The 18,806-nt window shown below is 36.5% G+C and overlaps 1 protein-coding gene across 1 annotated transcript; it reads right to left on the bottom strand.

Annotated features, from left to right (window-relative positions):
• Nucleotides 1-14,419: 14,419 nt before the first annotated feature.
• LOC133222571 (nucleotide sugar transporter SLC35B4-like) lies at nucleotides 14,420-15,118 on the bottom strand. The gene is given in 2 exon segments (XM_061372370.1): nucleotides 14,420-14,740; nucleotides 14,742-15,118. Coding segments are annotated over 2 exon segments (678 nt in total). The 5' UTR covers nucleotides 15,099-15,118.
• Between the last annotated feature and the right edge of the window lie 3,688 nt (nucleotides 15,119-18,806).

The following is an 18,806-nucleotide window of genomic DNA, read 5'->3' as shown; positions in this document are numbered from 1 at the left end:
ACTATGCAGGGAAAGTCAAACAAATCCAGTTTCTGCTATATTCATTGATAATGGGGTCTTATAGTTTACAGTAATTACTTTTGTTTCTCAAACCCCGAAAGAAAGAGTTCTCTAGAAGGCTCATTTTCTGGTATTCTCCATTAATATATTCTCCTAGCTTCGTGATTATCTAACAAGACACAGTACTATTGATCTCATATGCTTGGTTGAGTTGTAGATTATGATATACTGAAGAAAAATTCTGCTTCTAAGATATCTTGCTTTATCCTGGAATACATTTCACAAGTCAAACATACTGATTCACATTTTAATAAAAAAGAAATTGGGAATTTTTTCTTGTTTCCTTCTTTCAAGAGACAATATCAGTCTCTTGGACACTCTACTAGTACAGTTCACACCTGAAAAATACCTTCTCTAAGGACATCAGCCCTTTTCCATCCATTTTTAATACCCCTAAACTATAATAATAATTTAAAAAAAAAAACAGAAGCAGGAAATAATTTTAACTTTAAAGAACAAACAAAAGAAAACAGAACCAAACAGAAACACACAAACAAAAAACCCCACACTTACTTCATAACCTGACTAAGGAGTTCTTTGGACTCAGGAATATTGTAGATTTAATTTTCCCAGATGCCATTACATTACCTGAAGCATGACATCTCACCTGATCACTATTGTTTACAGTAACTCTTTCACAAGTAAGTTCCACATTTCAATCTATGTTTAGATTTCAAAACTTCTTAGTTCAACATTCTGCAATGAGAAAACCTATGCATTTTTCATCTTAGGTTCCCAAAAACTGAGAACACACATACTTGAAATATATTAAATAATTGCATTTTATTTCAAATATATTTTTTCCTGAATAAGATATTCCCCAAAATCACAATATATACTTACAAATAAAAAAAAAATATAAAAAACAGATTAAGTAGCTCCTGAAGCATTCAAGCATAAAAAAAATACACTACTTTCATTATACATAATAAAGTTCAATGATGAGGAGATAATTAGAAATGTATGCAAATCACTACAAATCTGATACAAATACATCAACTCAGGCATAGCTGAAGGGCTAATTTTGCTTACATGGCAAGAAAACCTTTTTTTTCCTGTTTAGAGGACGATCAAGTTATTGATATTGTTGAATGAAATAAGAAATAGCCCAGTGAACCTAGTAAACCTTAAACCAGATTCCTAAATCTGATTCAGGCAATCGCCCTGAATTGTCAGTCGATGTTCTTCATAACAGATCAATACGGATGGTAAGTGCAAGAGAGATGCATATGGATTAAATGTTCTGAGTGTTTCTCCTTACTTGTATTTACCTCTGGGTTTGTTTTTTTTTAAACCAAACACACCGTCCCTAAAGCCTCTAAACTATTTCTTTCAAGTGTGTTTTTTTCTCCATTCTAGTAATTCAACTCTGTGCTAATACAACTTTAAATGTCCTTTAAAAGAGATTTAATCTTTAAGTATTTGACACATTCTGGTTGCAGTCATAACAAAAGAATCTGTTCTCTTCCTAACTACTTTCAATAAAAAATATTTATAATATAATAACATCTTATTCACGAATATATACTACTTAGTATCCCAGACTACTCATCTTTAATCTCTGTGATATTTTCACTGGGTTCTCAAACCTCACAGCAAAATACCTCTCCTTTTAACCATGCATTTTAACCTCTTGTTCTGTAATTTATGCTCGAATACACTGCCTCATCTTTTTTCTGTAAATTGAAAAAGAGCCTAACATTGCAGCTTTCACTTTCATTCCAACTACGAAAATGAAGATTCTGCTATTGGACAAGCCTTTAGCAAAACTCAGGAGACATTCAAGCTGTGCTCAGAGAAGTATCATGAATTAAGCTGTACTACACAAGGAAGAGGTAGTTAAGCAAATTCCTTTCATCTGTTAATTGGAAAAAAAAATGTCTGATGATGAATTAGGGCAGTTGTATACTCATTAGGAGCCAGCAATGAACTGATGGCCCTATGGAAATCAACAGCAAAATTTCAATTAGGTCATGAATCTACCTCAAAAACTTTCACCCTTCACAAATTCTAAGTAAACCAGATCTGCTTGTAGAAAATCTGAAGGAAATAAGTTCCCTAAACATGACATTGCCAACAGGGTATAGGGCACTGAAGAAACAAGACAGAGTTGTCCTTGCTCAATACGCTGAGCATTCATCCCAAGAGTATTTAGGACCTCATCATATGGGTTACAGTTGAGCAAGTAGCAACAGTACCTTGGCCAGGCAGACCTAACCAGATCTTCATGACTGCCCTGGGCTGCAGCAGCAGTCTGTACACTACAGCTGCACTTAGAGATCCTGCTTCCACAGTGCAGATCAGCTCTCTTCAGAGACACACAGAGAGCTCAACCTTTTGCAGAAATTGGTAGGGGAGCTATGCACATCTAGGATCCCACTTCTTTCTTAACTAATTCATGACTTTTTCACTGTTATACAGAGGTGGATGTTATCCCTAATGGAAACTTTCTACAATAATAGCAGGCATTTAGGGATGTTTCTGCTTCCAAATTAGTTCTTATTTAATGTTATTTTAAGATACTGTATTTTGCACAATAAAATGAAACAGTTTTCAGTATAGATTAAAACAGGTGAAGAAGATGTATTTTCTTACAGGTGATAACAAACCTCAAGGTGATTCTGGTTAAGCTTTCTGTTTTCAAAGTACCAATTTTCTGAGTACTATATGCACCTGTTCAACTTTTGACAGAAAACAGATGTATATTTTTAACATCCATATATTCAAGTATATTCACTTGTGTATGTTTAAAGGTACATGCTGATTACTGCTAATAAGAATTAGACCGAACAAGCTCAAGATCTTTTTGTACTTGGTATGTCAGACTTTCATTTGCCAGCTCCTTTCTACTATGCCAGAAGTGTGCAGGCTTTTAAAAAAGAAATATTTCTCAAAAAGTTCTTCCTTTGTTTCAAAGCTTAGAAGCTTCTTTCAGGAATGTAAGCTCAGAATATACTAAAAAATGTCACATTGAACCTTGCAGCAATAGAGTTATCAGTGTTTTGACGTGTGGTGTCTATTCCTTAGTAGCTCTGAAGCACTTGAAGGACATCATGATAGCAATCTACAAGTGGGACTGTGTGTCAGGAATGCTTAAGGGTTAACCTACATGAAAAGCCAGGTGATAATAACGCTTATCAACTGTCAGCATACAGAACCTGATTTCATGGGACTGCAGTGTTTTCCCAAGTCCTTTAATAGCAGCTAGAACTACAGTAATTTTGTAATTTCCTTACATTTGGGAGCAGCTGCTTACAATCCTGTTACTGAGCTTACAGCTCATAACATATAGCTATCAGATTTAACCGTTTTAAGTTGTTTCATAATCTTTGGTAGTATTTCCCTGCCTGTATCTTTATTCATCTCCTTTCATAGTACTGTATAATAAAGTCTTTGCAAGAGCTAGGTTATGTTATTTTACAATATTTCCTCTCATCCCATTCAATTACCAACAGTCAAATCATATGACTTGACATAAATTTAGTCAAATTATTCATTGACAATGCCAGTGCTTCAGCTAAAGAAATCAAAACGTTTAAGGCAGTGTAGGAGTTTTCTTATTTTAGACAGTGACATTTTGGAGGAACGAAAGGCCTGTTGTCACCATGGCTGTTCAGTGCAGGTGCAGAGAAAGAAACATGTGGGCAGTGTGACCACTCTGCCCCCATAATGCTCCTGTTGAAGCTGAGGGAGGAGGCTCTTCGTCCCGGGGATCATGATGCCCACAGGAAGTGCAAATGATCTAATGGATCACTGAATGGAAGAGTGCAGAAATTCACACTGGACACCAAACAACATTCCAGAAATTGCCACGTCTGTCTTCTATACATGCTCTTGCTGGAGGAAAAGAGAACGAGGAGTAAGGGTATATGGTTATTGGAGTAATTCAATGCATTCCCTAAGAGACAGAAGCATATTTCCCCCCTACCATGTTTTAGAACCACTAGATTTGTTCAGTACCATCAATTGCACTCTCAGAAGACAATACCCCTGTGAATTATACATCGCATCCAGAAGTGACAACGATGACACGAATCACCCAGAGACAGACATAAAAAATGAACAAACTTCACAATTTTTTTTATTTTATTTTATTTTTTTAAGCTACTAAAATTACAAATCACTGTCAGCTAGAAAAGGCTTCAAGAATGGTTTGGATACACCAGATAAACTTTTTAATTATACTTGCAACTTGTCATAATTTTGTGTGTTATGTATCTGAAATCAATGTATCTGCCATAACGCATTAAGACCTACATCCTCAGAGGGAACATCACAATGCTAAGCACTGTATCATCTAATTCTTCAGTGAATCCACAGCATCTGGGTAGATAGCCAGGCTCCTATATAAACAACAGGGAGACAGGCATCTAAGAATGAAGGCTACAGAAGCCATTCATTATATCTGTGCAGACACAGTAAATATAGTAACAGTAAATCTTGAGGAAATAAATGCATCCTAAGCTGTGCTCTTCAAAGACTTTCAGGCTAGTTCAGGGATTCTTTTAAATACTGAAGGCATCACACACAGAGGGAGAGATATTTTTCTCCATTCCTATTTCTGTGGGTTCAACCCTGTAAGGAAAATCTATGAAAATTTCATAGGTAATCAAGGGGATGCTCATTTTGTAGTTCTGAATAGGTCTCAGTCACGTTTCACTCTGTCAACACTTTGGAAGTGCTGGGTATGAACACTAGCAAAGCTTTTACACCTAGAGAACTTTCTTGGCAAAGAACACAGACTCCTCCAGAAAGCAACTGAAAGATATAGAAAGGAGGAAAAAAAAAATTTAAAAAGGAGTTGCTCAGGATTTGTAATTTGCCCTGAGATACCTAAAAGAGAAACTGCTGTGCAATCAAGAAAGCTGCAAAAAGAACTGAGCAAATTTAACTAAGCTAATCTCCATGCTGGGTCAACTAGACTATGACCAATATCTAAGTTAGCCAATTTCAAGCTGACTCAGGAATCTCTGTTCTGCTAAATTTGCTGTAAACTGCCCCTGGAGGCCCCTTGCTTTTGTTTGTTTCTCAAACAGAATACATAAGCAATAAAATTTCTAGGTAAACTACTAGGAGCAATAGTATAGCCAGATCCTATTTTATATATTTATGGATTTAAATTCTGCCTTTCAAGTTGGTCCTTTAAGACATCTATAGAGCTTCCAAATTAGTTGTCTGAGATTTGAGCCATATAAGCAATGCTCTGAGAATCCATTGTTCAGGCTGTACCAGTAGTTACATTTAGAAACATCAAGGAATACTAAATTATTAATTCTGAATTAAGTAATATGTGGTATTTAGCTAGATTTTTCATTTAGTTTACTTTCAAAGATGAGCTTAAAAGGACTAGGATACAAAGATGGAGAAAAGATTTCATTCATGAACTTTGTTACAAGGGATTTTTGAACAAGACAGCATGTTAGAAAGTAGTTTTCACAATAATATTCACTGAGATGGTTACCATGTGAACTATTGCATCCAGCCTGTTTTTCAGAAGTCAAAATCTGGAAGTTTTCAAACCTTTGGCCTAAACATGACAAGTATTGCAACATTTCTTGCTTCTGTTCAAGGAAATCTCACTTGAAAACAAACAGTAGAGAAGATAAGCTATTAAGCTGGGCCCCTGATGCTTCTAGTTCTTTCATCAGGTCTTATATCTGTTAACCTTTCATAAATGTCATTTTAAAAAGAAGGAGTTTCAACTACATCCCAGTGCCAAAAATTCCCATACTCATTCTGCTAGACCACAGGCTTCAAAAACAGCTGCAATACTCCCCTAAAGAATTGAGATATTCAGGAAGAATAAGTAGTACTATGCTGTAGCTTCATTTCCCACAATAAAATTTAGGTTACAAGTTGCTTTGTCTTTGCAGGTGTAATATCATAATTACTGAAACTGCATGAGGAACAAAGGGAAAAAGCGTCACTATGAATAATGAGAGCTAGTTCAATCTTTTACTAAAATCACTGTTGTTTTCTAAAACCTGGCAAAATTCTCATTGATTTTCATCTCTCTTATCTACAATAAACTTAATAAAACTCCTATAAAATATTTGCATATGCATTATGATGAGCTTACTGCAGTTACTCTCGTATTGTTAGTGTAATATGCAAGTTAAGTTGAAGTGCAAAGTCTACGAACTTTTTCAGTATTTGTTACAAAGTAAAAATGGGTTTAATGAGCTGTTAGTTCCCCTCTCTTGTTACTAGTTACCTGCTCTCAGAAACAGCCTGCCTCACTCATCAATATGAATTTTTTAGTGTTTATGGAGCACAGTAAAACAACTATCATTTACAATTATCTTTATTTTTATCTTTTTATCCCTTCAGCAATAAAGGCAATTTTCTCTTCTTTCACGAACAGTCAAAACTGCCTATGCTAAAGGCCTTTCCAACCTATCATGTCCATAGAAACAAAATAGCATAGGTCACAACCAAACCACAGTCTGCATGTAAATGGGTCCACACTCTCCAGTTTGTAACTTGAGAGAGAAAAGAGCATCAGGTAAGATTGTGGCTATTCCCTTAAAGCAGTGGCAGAAATCATACGTATCGTCTCCTTAACTTTGGATAATCAAGTATTAGACATTCTTAAACCCTGCTTTTAAGTAAGAAATTAAAAACAAATCAAGCAAACTTCAGACCTGCAGTGATATCCCTTCCACTTTTGATTAGAGCAGACACATGAGATTTCCCTAGGTTGTCATGACTGCAGTATACTTAACAAAACACAAGTATTAGAGTCCATTCTGGGTTGAGTACAAGAAATATAACTTAATATTCAGGAAACTCAAATGGTTAGAGGAGTATGTGCTGGAGGGTCAGAAAGAATTTCTGTCTCTGCCCCTCTTCCCTTTAGAAGTCTTTTAGAGGACTTAGATATTAGAAAAGGTTTTTTTTATTTCAAGGCTGATGTATCCATGTGGTTTAGAGTCAACTCCTTGAGGAGATGGTCAACACCAAAGTAACATAACTCTTGGTTAAAAAAAAAAAAAAAAAAAATGGATGGAATCCATTTATATGTCACCTTGGATTTCTAACACTGCCATTACCTTGTCCCTGAAACACTGAAGAAGTTAGGAAGACAGAGTAGGGAACTGCACTGATTTGAAATGGAGATTTGATAGCCAACTGTTACCCTGGCCTACTACAGAGTTAACAGTAGGTGTATATGACTCTGTGCCATTCAATACCTTAGAGCAGCCTTCCAGTATCTGAAGGGGGCTATAGGGATGCTGGGGAGGGACTCTTCATTAAGGACTGTAGTGATAGGACAAGGGGTAACAGGTTAAAACTTAAACAGGGGAAGTTTAGATTGGATATAAGGAGGAAATTCTTTCCTGTTAGGGTGGTGAGGCACTGGAACGGTTTGCCCAGGGAGGTTGTGAATGCTCCATCCCTGGCAGTGTTCAAGGCCAGGTTGGATGAGGCCTTGGGTGTTATGATTTAGTGTGAGGTGTCCCTGCCCATGGCAGGGGGGGTGGAACTTGATGATCTTAAGGTCCTTTCCAACCCTATGATTCTAAATGTCCTGAGCTGAAACTCCTCAGAACCTTACAGCTTTCATCACAGCCTGAGGATTTTGTTTGTGTGGATATCACCTGGTCCAAGTTGTTCTCAGAAGATAATATCCACCAGGAAATCATTTGTTTGGCAGCAATTTACCCAAATAATAGTTCTACTTTGCACATTCTCTTTGCTGATCAGGTTTTGCTGTGTTGCTCATGTGCTACAGTAGCAAGAGCAGCAGAGCTCACCTTGAACATAGAGAAGAGTCTAAAATTGATTTTGTTGGTTATTACAATGGCAGCAGGAGCTGATCTCACATCCAGCACTGTGCAAAGTGTAATTTTTGCACACAGCGTTAAAGTTGTCCTTGTTATGAGATTCCACTGCTTTGTAGGAATCAATGATATTTGGAAATGACAGTCTTGTGTTACCATAAAAGCAAGACAGTTTTGTTTTATAACGTGGATGGCAATAGCATATTACTGCTGCTTATACAACCAGATCATGTCCTTCAATATCCCTGACTCCATGGAGTGACTTGTAATAGTTACAGCCCAGAAACTGCTATATGCATGTATTTGTGGCAGCACACCCATAAGAAATCCTATGGAAGTGACTCCAACAGTTCATGCAACTTCAGCAGCATATGTAAAAAAATGAGGTTTCATTAGAGAAAGTGCCATTATTAGTCTTCCATGTAGAAAAGACTGTAAAGAGTGGTCAACTGCTCAAGCAAAATGCATCAACAGTGAAGAAAAGTTTATTAACTTAATTTATACTAGAACCATAAAACTAAAGACAGGAATTCCCAAAAGGTAATCTCCATCTCATCAAGATATCATCTTCCACTTAAGTTATCAAAAAATGTTAATTAAGAAACAAAAACATTTTTGTTTGACTGAAACACACCAAGGAATACCAGATTTCTAGCTAGTGCTGAGTGCATTTCACAAGTTTACATCATTAAATAGCTCAGAACTTGATTACAATAGTCAAGCAATACAAGCAGTGAATGCCAGGGTTCTTTCCTTGAGCAAAAGGTCTAGATAAACACTGTGGTTCAAAATGCCTTAATCTACTACTTTATCCCATGTATATAAATTAATAAAAAATTCCTTACAATGATTTCTAGTCTGTTAACTTTAATTAACTATAGTAATGATAGTGAGCTCAGTTTAATACCTTACATTATGTTAGTTAATCATAATTAGTAAACATTTTTTGTTTAAATATTAATTCTATTGTTATTTTGTAGTAAGGAAAAATACAGTGACTATTACATCCTATGTTTATTCTCTTGGTATGAATTTAGACAGAACAAAACACTGATTCATGCGTATATAACTGGTCACTATCTTGAAAAACACAATAAAAGAAAAGGATGTATTTTTCGCCTCCAAGACTTCAGTGCTGAATTATTTCATACTTCTGACTCTGTAGTTATACTTGACAATGTGTGCTCCCACACAGAGACAGCAAAACGAAGATATGGATTAAATACAGCAATCTCAGCTTTATTTTGATTAACTGGAATCTGACACACTGCCAGATACACCCACCTATTCACAGGCAATTACCACTTGGGACCTTCTAACATGGAACACAAATTGCTCACAAGGCCTGAAGCATGCCAGTAATTCCCAACACACCTTTGGTATCATGTGTTGGGTTAGTAAAAAGTTATCACCTTATCTTCATTAAAATAGCTATTTACTGAACAGAAAGTCATGCCCTAACAAATGAAATCTCTCCCTAAAAAGTTTAATACTGAAGCCTAATTTTTGTAAAAGAAGATGAAACAAGTAGTCTGACAAGCCAGCAAGCCAGGAGAGAGAATATAAATCTTGATAAGAACAGGTTATGATAAAAGTGAACATAGCATTTACCTTAGCAATTCTGAAATGTGCATGGATAGGTAGACAAATAGCAGTCTGAGGCCAGGAATCTTTTTCATGCAGTGAGATAAATATCCATGTATTTGTTCAATATCATAAATAAATGCAAATGTGCGAATGTCGGTAAATGCAGATAATTCTCTGTCTCCTCAGAAATACAAGCAGCTTGCTTTATATATCCCACGTGCTACCAGTTCCTGAGGATAATAAAGGAGAAAAAGGATACAATGGCTTCTCAGCCCCTCTAAGAGCTTATACAGAGAAGACACTAGGGTGTTAACTGTATCCAATTATACCCAGAAGATCTAGCCGTTACACACTGTAGGCTTTCTCTAAGCAAGACCATTGCAGTTATTCTTAGTTGCAGATATTGCCAGAATTCTGACATGTTTAAAAACCTCCTGCCAGACATAGGCAGAACCAATATAATTTTTTAAAAATACAGCCTCAGAATTAATATCTCAGACTTAATATCTCAGAATTAATATAGGCTTTCCATTTTAGGGTCTCTCAGATTGAAATAATCTACAAGCTAAGAGTTAAGAATTTTACTGTTGTTTTTTAGGTTCCTCACCTCTCACTTGGCTCCACAAATACAAATACGATTTTTACTTTATGTCAGAAATCTGATACACTGGTTATTCAATTAGCAATTTGCTCTTTTCTTGCATATTAGCCACTGAGTAGGTATCAGACTGAAATATATTTAATCGAATGGTTTGTGAAAATGGCCAAGCAGAATGTGTCTATACAGTTCACTGAACAAAGTAGTGGAAAGGCAGGAGGAAAAAGATTAAGTTGGACTTGATATACAGAAATAATTACCATAATGTGTACATGCATCAAACTAAGTGCTGTATTTCTGAATTTGTCTTCCTACACAATGATTTCCTCCACATCATCCCCCATAATATTTCCAGGTTATATTTGAACCAGTTTTATCAGGGCTGTACAATTGGTAGCTGAATATGATTAGTTAATATCACTGGGATTTTATAGTTACTGTACAGTGTTACTGTCATTAGTAGATGTCTAAAACTAATAATGACCATCCATTTGTTGCATTAGAAATATGTTAAAAGCATTTTCTGGAAAAATACATTCTGGTTCCTGTTCATACTGTGCTCAAAAAAAGAGCTGTGAGATGACACTTTGACCCACCAGTTACATGCCCATACTGCCTATATTAATATTGCTTTGTACCAGAAAATGCCATTTCTCCATGATAACCTTTGGGCATAAAGCACTCCGCAGGGCTCTGGAACAAAGGTGCCACCTTTTCGCAGTTACATGCAAGCAAAATCTTTGAAATTGCAGCTGTTTGCTCGAAGAAAGTTTTCATCCCTCTGGGTGTAGCAGCTCCCAGATTACCTCTCCCTCTTGTATGAGCTGCTGAAACCACCACTGTCTGGCAAGCTTATAAAAGAGCTTAAAACCACTCTACTGTCTTCCTCTTTGACTTCCCAGCCATAGCTATGCCTCTGTACAATTAAACCACAAACTGTGCAATAATTTCAGTAAGTTAACTCCTCACAGACACAGAATTCCTGAATTGTGGCTTAAGCCACATCCTTAACTCACCAGGGGCATTGATGGGCACTAAAAAATAACAATAATCTAAACCAGCTTTAAAGAGATGCCTTATGCTATCCAGATGCTCCTCCAAAATTCCTTTACACTTACAAATACAGCCTTTAGATTTTCACTGTTCCTCTATCACAGGAGCTTGACCACAGCGAAGATTTTGTTTTTCCACTGCTCACTGAGGAAGGCACTCTAGCTTTTATTTTGCACATGTAGTTCCTATTTAGGAAAGGAGAAAAAATAGGAATCAGACCTGACCCCACTTGTGAAGTCTATATATGTTTTGTCCCTAAAAGGACTTTATAGTAAGATCCCATCTTTGATTTAAAATAGTAAATAATAGAATTTTTGTTGGTTTTTTTTTTTTTTTTAAACAGAAACCAGAACTTAACATTACTTCTAAGGAATCTTTCCTGAGATACCCAGGACATGTTAGTCTCTTGGACCATGAAGTACAACCATTCTTTTAAGAAATTCTACACAGAAGAAATTGCTGTAGAAAGGTCAGGATCAGCTGAAAAGGGATAGAGAAAACAGAGCTTGTGAGGTCAGACAGTATCATAGGCAGCAGTAATTTCAACCATGACTGCAGCAAACTGATGCAACCTTTTACAACTGATGAAGACTACACCCACATACTGCAGCAGAGGTGCTTATTTCCTCCACTATTGATACAACATACCCAAGTCACAATGTTAGAATTTTGCACAAAACAAAATGTCTCAGTGAGAAAGGACCTCTGACATTAACTTCTGCCTGCTTTGGGTCATAAAATCTTCCATCTGTCAGCAAACACCACCAGCTTGTCTTGTGAGGACGCCTCATTATTCATAATGCTACAATGGTCATATAAGACAGTATTTGGGCAAATAGGCCTTCATCTTAATTCCTGCCATCCTCATAAGCTTTGAAAGTTTTAGTTTGGTTTTTAAATTACGACATGTTTAAACAGGTCATTCCTTCAATGCTTACTAGTCACATAAAGGTAGGAAAAATAGATACCACCAGACTCTGTGATCTGCCCTCACAGGATGTCTTCTTCAAGCATCTTATTGTTCGTGGTTTATATGCATAATTATTATTTTTAAATAGAGTAACTTCTGGGTGCAATAATCCCACCCCTAATTGATGGAGAAAACTATACATAATTTTTGTAAAACACAGGTCTTACAAAGCTTGAATTAATGGATTTATTTCATTGTTTTCCTTTTCAAAAGCACATAACTAGCTCTTATTAAACAATGTTACTGGATTCTTTGGTATAAACATTACAGTAAGGAAAAATGAACACTAAAGAAACTCGGTTGAATTCATATGGTCAGTAAATATTGACACTTTGATTTATTCTTCATCCTGTACACATTTTTTTAATCCTTTCTTTGGAACCCATTTTGTTTCCGTTTTCTACATTTGATTATCATACTGAAATTTGCGAGAAAAAACAATTTGCCAGGTAAATGTAAATTTATGAGAAAGGCATGTCCTCACCTAGGCTACATGTACTTGAATGGGTGATAGGAAAAAAGTTCCAGGATTGCAACAGGATTGCTGATTTGTTTACACTTAGACATAAACAGAAACATATTGCTGAACAGGGGCCATATTTCCTTTTAGACTTTTTAATTGCCCTATTTCTTAAAGTTTTACCACAGCACTGAGAATTTGGTTCCTCCCCTTTGCAACAGATTATAGGTTTTATGACTAACCATAACTTTATATTCACTGGCGCCAAGATATACACTGCATCAATTTTCTTTCATTTTTGTTTCTCAAACACTACACACAAAGACAACACTATAAATATGTGACATGACTAAATGATGAAACAGCAGCTTCCTGCTGAAATTTTAAAGCGAGATAGACATTGTTTTAGCTGAGGAAGCCATTTAGATACCAGCTGTTCCCATTGAAAAGATGTGGCAGCCATCAGCAGAAATAAGAAATGCTCTCTCTGTACATATTGAAATGAGTTTTATCCTCCTTTCCATTCTGTTTTGTGTTCCTGCTGGTGAAAAAGAAAAAATTCATTTCACACTCATCTTTCCTTGCAAGCACAAATGTTAAATGAGAGGAATCTGTATCTTTGCACCCATACATGCTCTTAAGTAAGATCAAAACCAGGAGCTACAAAGCATATTTCTTCTGCACAGTAATAAACTGATGAACAGATTCAAAGATGGAATTAAAGGTAAAAGAAGAAACTTCTGTGCAGCTCCCAAATGTTTCATATTTGTTTGTTTCTAGGTGGTGTTTATGCTTTATATTATAATTAGAAGACAGTAACATTTGTCAGATACTACCGCATGAAATTGCAAAATAAGCATGGATAATTTAGTGATACCTGAAAATAATCTTTTTTCACTGTATCTGAGAATTAAGATTCATACAAATTACTACAGTTACAGTTTGGAAAGCAGAATACAGTTATTCAAATAGTTTAGATTTAAAAGTATCATAGACTATATATATATTAGTAAAATCTTCATAAGGATGTATCTGTTCAGAATACCATCTTCTAATGGTTGTGACAAAATATATGCTTGTGCTTTACATCCAAAAAAGAGGTTATGAAGTTGACAGAAGTAACATCTCTTCCTGATTAAGGTATAAAAATCACTATATTATATTAAAGATGTTGTTTCTTTTGTCACAAGAAATCAGTTCTAAAAATCTGATTAAAAAAACATTGCATTAGTGTGGTATTCTCAAGTTGCTTCTTATTAACATTTTATTGCATTATACTCTAATGACAACCAGCATCGGTTCCATTATTCTAAATAAAAAGTATAGTCATTTTGTTCTTAATGACTGAAGCGAAATGCATCCACAGGGACATTTTAGTTTAATCTCTCCTACAGTGTAACATTGTCATTAATACTCTTGAAGACAACTTGTAAACAAAAGTTATCTCTGCAGAGTCACCAGATTTTAATTTTTAAATATATGTGTTCTGTCACATGCAGAATGTTAGATTCCTTCAAAATACGAATAACACCATCCATTCACACAATATACATCTAATTCCTTGAAATGTTTTAGTGCAGCAATAAAACAATTCATTTTATGATGCTTGCAACAAAAGACCATAAGAAAAAGAAGCAAATTAAATCTCACATACTTTTGAGACAGGTAATTGCCACAGAACTCGGGTAAAAGAGAGGTTATGTGATTTGTCCATCTCTATGCTAACCAGCATGTCAAATATAAAAGAATGACCATAACATAAGTTATTCAGACTATAAACTGCATAAAGACAGGAACCTCTATTTTGTCAAGTGCTACAGGCAACCAAATCCTGAAACAACTGGGATATCTCTGTATATATATGCTTCTGTATGAACAGGTAGACAAGGACAAATACAAGCATTTGTCTACACTTTCAGAGCAATGCAAGAAAAATACGTATCACCTGAGGGTATTAACCAAAGATCTGTTTTTTCAATACAATTAGAGCTAACTAGTAGGGCCTCTTTGGAGTGCTTCCCGAACCGCTCATACAGGGTCTCTTGGAAAATCCCCATCCTGGCAGACATGAAGAGGGCAAAGGTGAGCACAGCAATACCTAGCAGACACCACAAGAAAACCTGGAGTCCATCCTTTTCATTTAAGCTGGAGTCAGACGCCACTTGCTTTGCAGACACAAAAGCGCAGGCAAAGATCCCCACGGACACCGGGGCTATGGACATGTACTTAAGATACTCTGCAACTTTTCTTCAAAAGGATGATACCTAGAGCCATGCTTGCTATGAGAGAACCTGATCTGAAGATCATGTGCAGTGACACGGCGATATTTAAGTTCAGGGCATAGTTATTCACCACACTGACAGTGAAGAACATGGCCACCATGGTGAAATAGTACCTTATTGGTATGGCTGGCTTCTTCCTCCCAAAGTTGGTTTCGAAGATAAAGCCTTCCATTGCAATAAATAAGAACTGGGAGAATGTCACTATGTTCCCACATCCTGGAAAGTGCCTGGCCAGCATCTCCAGGAACACCATGTTGCTGCAGCAGCCGCCAAACACCAGCCCCACCACCACAGCAGGGTGCATGGTATTGACTCAAGCAGTGAGGCAGCTCTACTCTGCTCTTGTGAGACCTCACCTGGAGTATTGTGTGCAGTTCTGGTGTCCTCAACATAAAAAGGACATGGAACTGTTGGAACAAGTCGAAAGGAGGTCCATGAGGATGATCAGGGGACTGGAGCACCTCCCATATGAAGACAGGCTGAGAAAGTTGGGGTTGTTCAGCCTGGAGAAGAGAAGGCTCCGTGGAGACCTCATAGCAGCCTTCCAGTATCTGAAAGGGGCCTGTAAGGATGCTGGGGAGGGACTCTTCATTAGGGACTGTAGTGAAAGGACAAGGGGTAGCAGGTTAAAAATTAAACAGGGGAAGTTTAGATTGGATGTAAGCAGGAAATTCTCTCCTGTTAGGGTGGTGAGGCACTGGAATGGGTTGCCCAGGGAGGTTGTGAATGCTCCATCCCTGGCAGTGTTCAAGGCCAGGTTGGATGGGTGTCTTGGGTGACATGGGGTTTAGTGTGAGGTGTCCCTGCCCGTGGCAGGGGTGTTGGAACCAGATGAACTTAAGGTCCTTTCCAACCCTAACTATTCTATGATTCTATTCTAGTAATCACCAAAGTTGCTTCCCTTGCTCCACCAACTGTCCAGCCAAGACTCTCTCCCTTCTTTGCAGGGTTTGTTCTTTCTCTGAACCAGGTCACTGAGAGGCAGATGTGTCATAGCCTAATGGTTTGATTTTCAAATTCACTGGCTATACTTACTTCACTGAGCAAAGTAGTGGAAAGACATTTTAGACATTTTAGAGTAAAAGGATGCTGAGATATTCTTGGGGGCATAAGGGAGTGTTTAAAGGAGGCTGGCATTAAGCCCAATTGGTTTCCAATCTAGACATGTACCTGCCCAATACCTCTGCATCCAAAATAAATCCTACCTTGTACTTATTTCCATCCTGGGTTTGTGACTGGTAGTAAAAACCCCTTCACAATAAATTTTCAGGAAATCAATAGCTGCTCAGGACTTCTGTAAACATCAGTTAAAAGTGTACATTCGGAAACATAAATAGAGACATAGGAGTGTCTCTCGGTTATTGATTATTACTCTTGTCCCTTGTTCTGAACCACTCATAAATATCTGCAGGAACAGAAGGTGGTTATTTACATCACAGGCGACTGGTGCAGTCACTAGCTTCATCAAGGATTATGCATACAAGTGGAAACAAATGACTAATGGCATCCGAATTTCAAAATCCACCTTCTCAATCTAAAGAAAGCAACCTTGGATGGTGGCTTAAGTAGCCTCCAGCTATCTTTCCTCATTTACCCTTCAGCACTTCAGTTGGTTGCATTAATCCTGACTGTCATTGTCTCTACATCATACATACTTCACAATAACTGTTACCACCACCTCTTATAACAATACCTTTGCTCAAGTCCATACAAACTTGGAATTAAATCCTGGCTTTCTAGGAGTCATAAATCCCTTTGCTAGTATTTAAATTACACAAAACTTTTGTATTCCCTGAGCAAACAAGTTTAAGTTTTGCAAAAATAAACAAGGAGCCCGTAGTTTGGATGCCATAGGACATCATTCCCTTGCTTCATGCTCTCCCATGTTCTCCAGTAAAGATCCTAGTGTGTTAATCATCACTTGTTCGCAGGGTTTGCTTAGATTGTTAAGATTTCTTCTGGAGGTTGTTATTGTGTTACTACTACAAGACTAATTAGCTCAATGTACAGTTTCATAAAACTCAACAATTTACAAAATACATAAACAATGAAAAGAAAATAGGGTATGCACAAAATAAAGAAGTCTGAGCTGGAAAGCAAACTTTAAAAAATGCAAAGACTGCATGATAAACCAAAGGGGTCATAAATAGCAACAAGATGCTATATAAAGCAATGTATCATATTTCCTGATGCCAGATGAAATGCATTTTATTATCAAATGTGAGTGATTTTAAGTATCTAAACCCTAACTAATCTGGAAATCAGCAACTAAAAGAAAACTTCTTCAAAGTGGTGACATTAATTTTGACTCTTGTTGAGTAAACGTGTATATTCTTATCAAGCACCATACTGCACTCTCATGAAATACAAACATTTCTTTCAGGTTTAAGAAAGTGTCCACAATTATAGGGTGGAAAGCTATTGCAATTAATCGGACTATAACACTCTACAACAAAGGATCCCAGACTCAGGCATTTGGGAAAACACTAATAACACAAATCCCAAATTTGTATGGAAGCAGTATTATGAATTGCATCTTTGAAAACCAGCATTCTAAATAGCTTTATATTTTTTCAGGTTTATTTTAATTTTAAAGCATGTGCACCAACTGACCAGCTGAACATCTGAAAATCAGTACGTGTGGCAAAAATTACAGTTGAATTCTGAGATTTTGTACTGCTTTTATTGTGTCTGAAATAAGACACTAATTTGGTTTTAATAAAAAGTAATTGAAAGTGATTTAATACCAATTGATTGTTAAGGGGATACATTTTGTAGTTTATCAAGTCTATAGAAATGCAGTATAATTAACTGAAAACTGCATAGGCAATAATGTAATTATAATCTCAACAAGTTTAAACTTCCAAGCAATGTTTAAACAGTTAATTAAATTTTGAAATATAGTTCTATATCACATCTATAAGGTGAATTACTGATAACTGCTAATTGATATTTGTTGAGTAATCCCATTGAGTAATCTAATTTTGAGCACCCCTGAAACTAAATAAAGACAACTTCAGAAATCTGACTTACAAACAAATATTCATTTAATAATCAATTGCATGTTAAATTACTGAATGTTACTCATTACATATGGACACAGAGCCAACGTGAAAGTGACCAGCTTAAGGTTTTCTTGCTCTACCATTTTTCAACATGCTGTATAAATACAAATCTCACCTAGTTGCTCTAACATCCTACCTCTGAGCACATTGAGTGAAAGGTCTTTCTTTTGTTCAGGTTGGTATGTTGGATATGCAGCTGCAAACTCAGAGCACCTTTTATGTTACCTTTTAAAACACATTAATTCTGCTGAAGCAGAGAACTTATATTCCTTAAAACAAATAGACACAAGGGCCATATTTCCAGGTTTGATGATATCAGGGGAATCTTTGGTGTGCAGGAGCTCCAGGTGCTTCACATTTTAACAAGGTTCCATTTTTCAGGTCCCATTCCTATTCCTGTTTGTCACCAGAGCTCCAAGTTACACAAGGAATCTTCCTTGCACAACAGCAGATTGCAAAAGCTGTTTTCAAATTTCGGCTACTCTGTGCTGTTAAATCTTCACTATAGAAGAAAAAGCATTCCTTTGCCATTTCTTTGCTTGTTATAAGGATACATTCTGAGATGGCAGTTTATGAATGCAGAAAAGCTTTATCTTAAATGAGATGTCAACTTGTACTTACTAGTAAGCATTGGTAGCTGTTACTGACTGCTATTTTACCATACCTCCAATGAACCATGGTTGAATTATTGGATTCTTACTGTTTATTTTGCCTCTCATATAAATCCTGTGTTTGTAACACACCAGATAGAGCTAAAATAACCTCTTTATCTGCTACCAAAATTAGGTACTTGCTTATTATACCTACGTCAGCTCTAAGCTAAAAACTCACTAGGAGAGAGACTACCTCACCAGCTATATTTGTAGTTCTCAGCATAACGTCAATATTTTCAGAAACCTATGGTTTCTAAATAGATTACATAACTCAGTTTTAATGGATTTGACAAA

Source organism: Neopsephotus bourkii, unplaced genomic scaffold, assembly GCF_033783945.1.
Source record: "Neopsephotus bourkii isolate Nb327-2 ecotype Australia unplaced genomic scaffold, CSIRO-AGI_Nbou_v1 NB_1607, whole genome shotgun sequence".
NCBI lineage: Eukaryota > Metazoa > Chordata > Aves > Psittaciformes > Psittacidae > Neopsephotus > Neopsephotus bourkii.
Note: the sequence above shows the minus strand (reverse complement) of the source record. Positions and strands in the feature narration are given on the sequence as shown.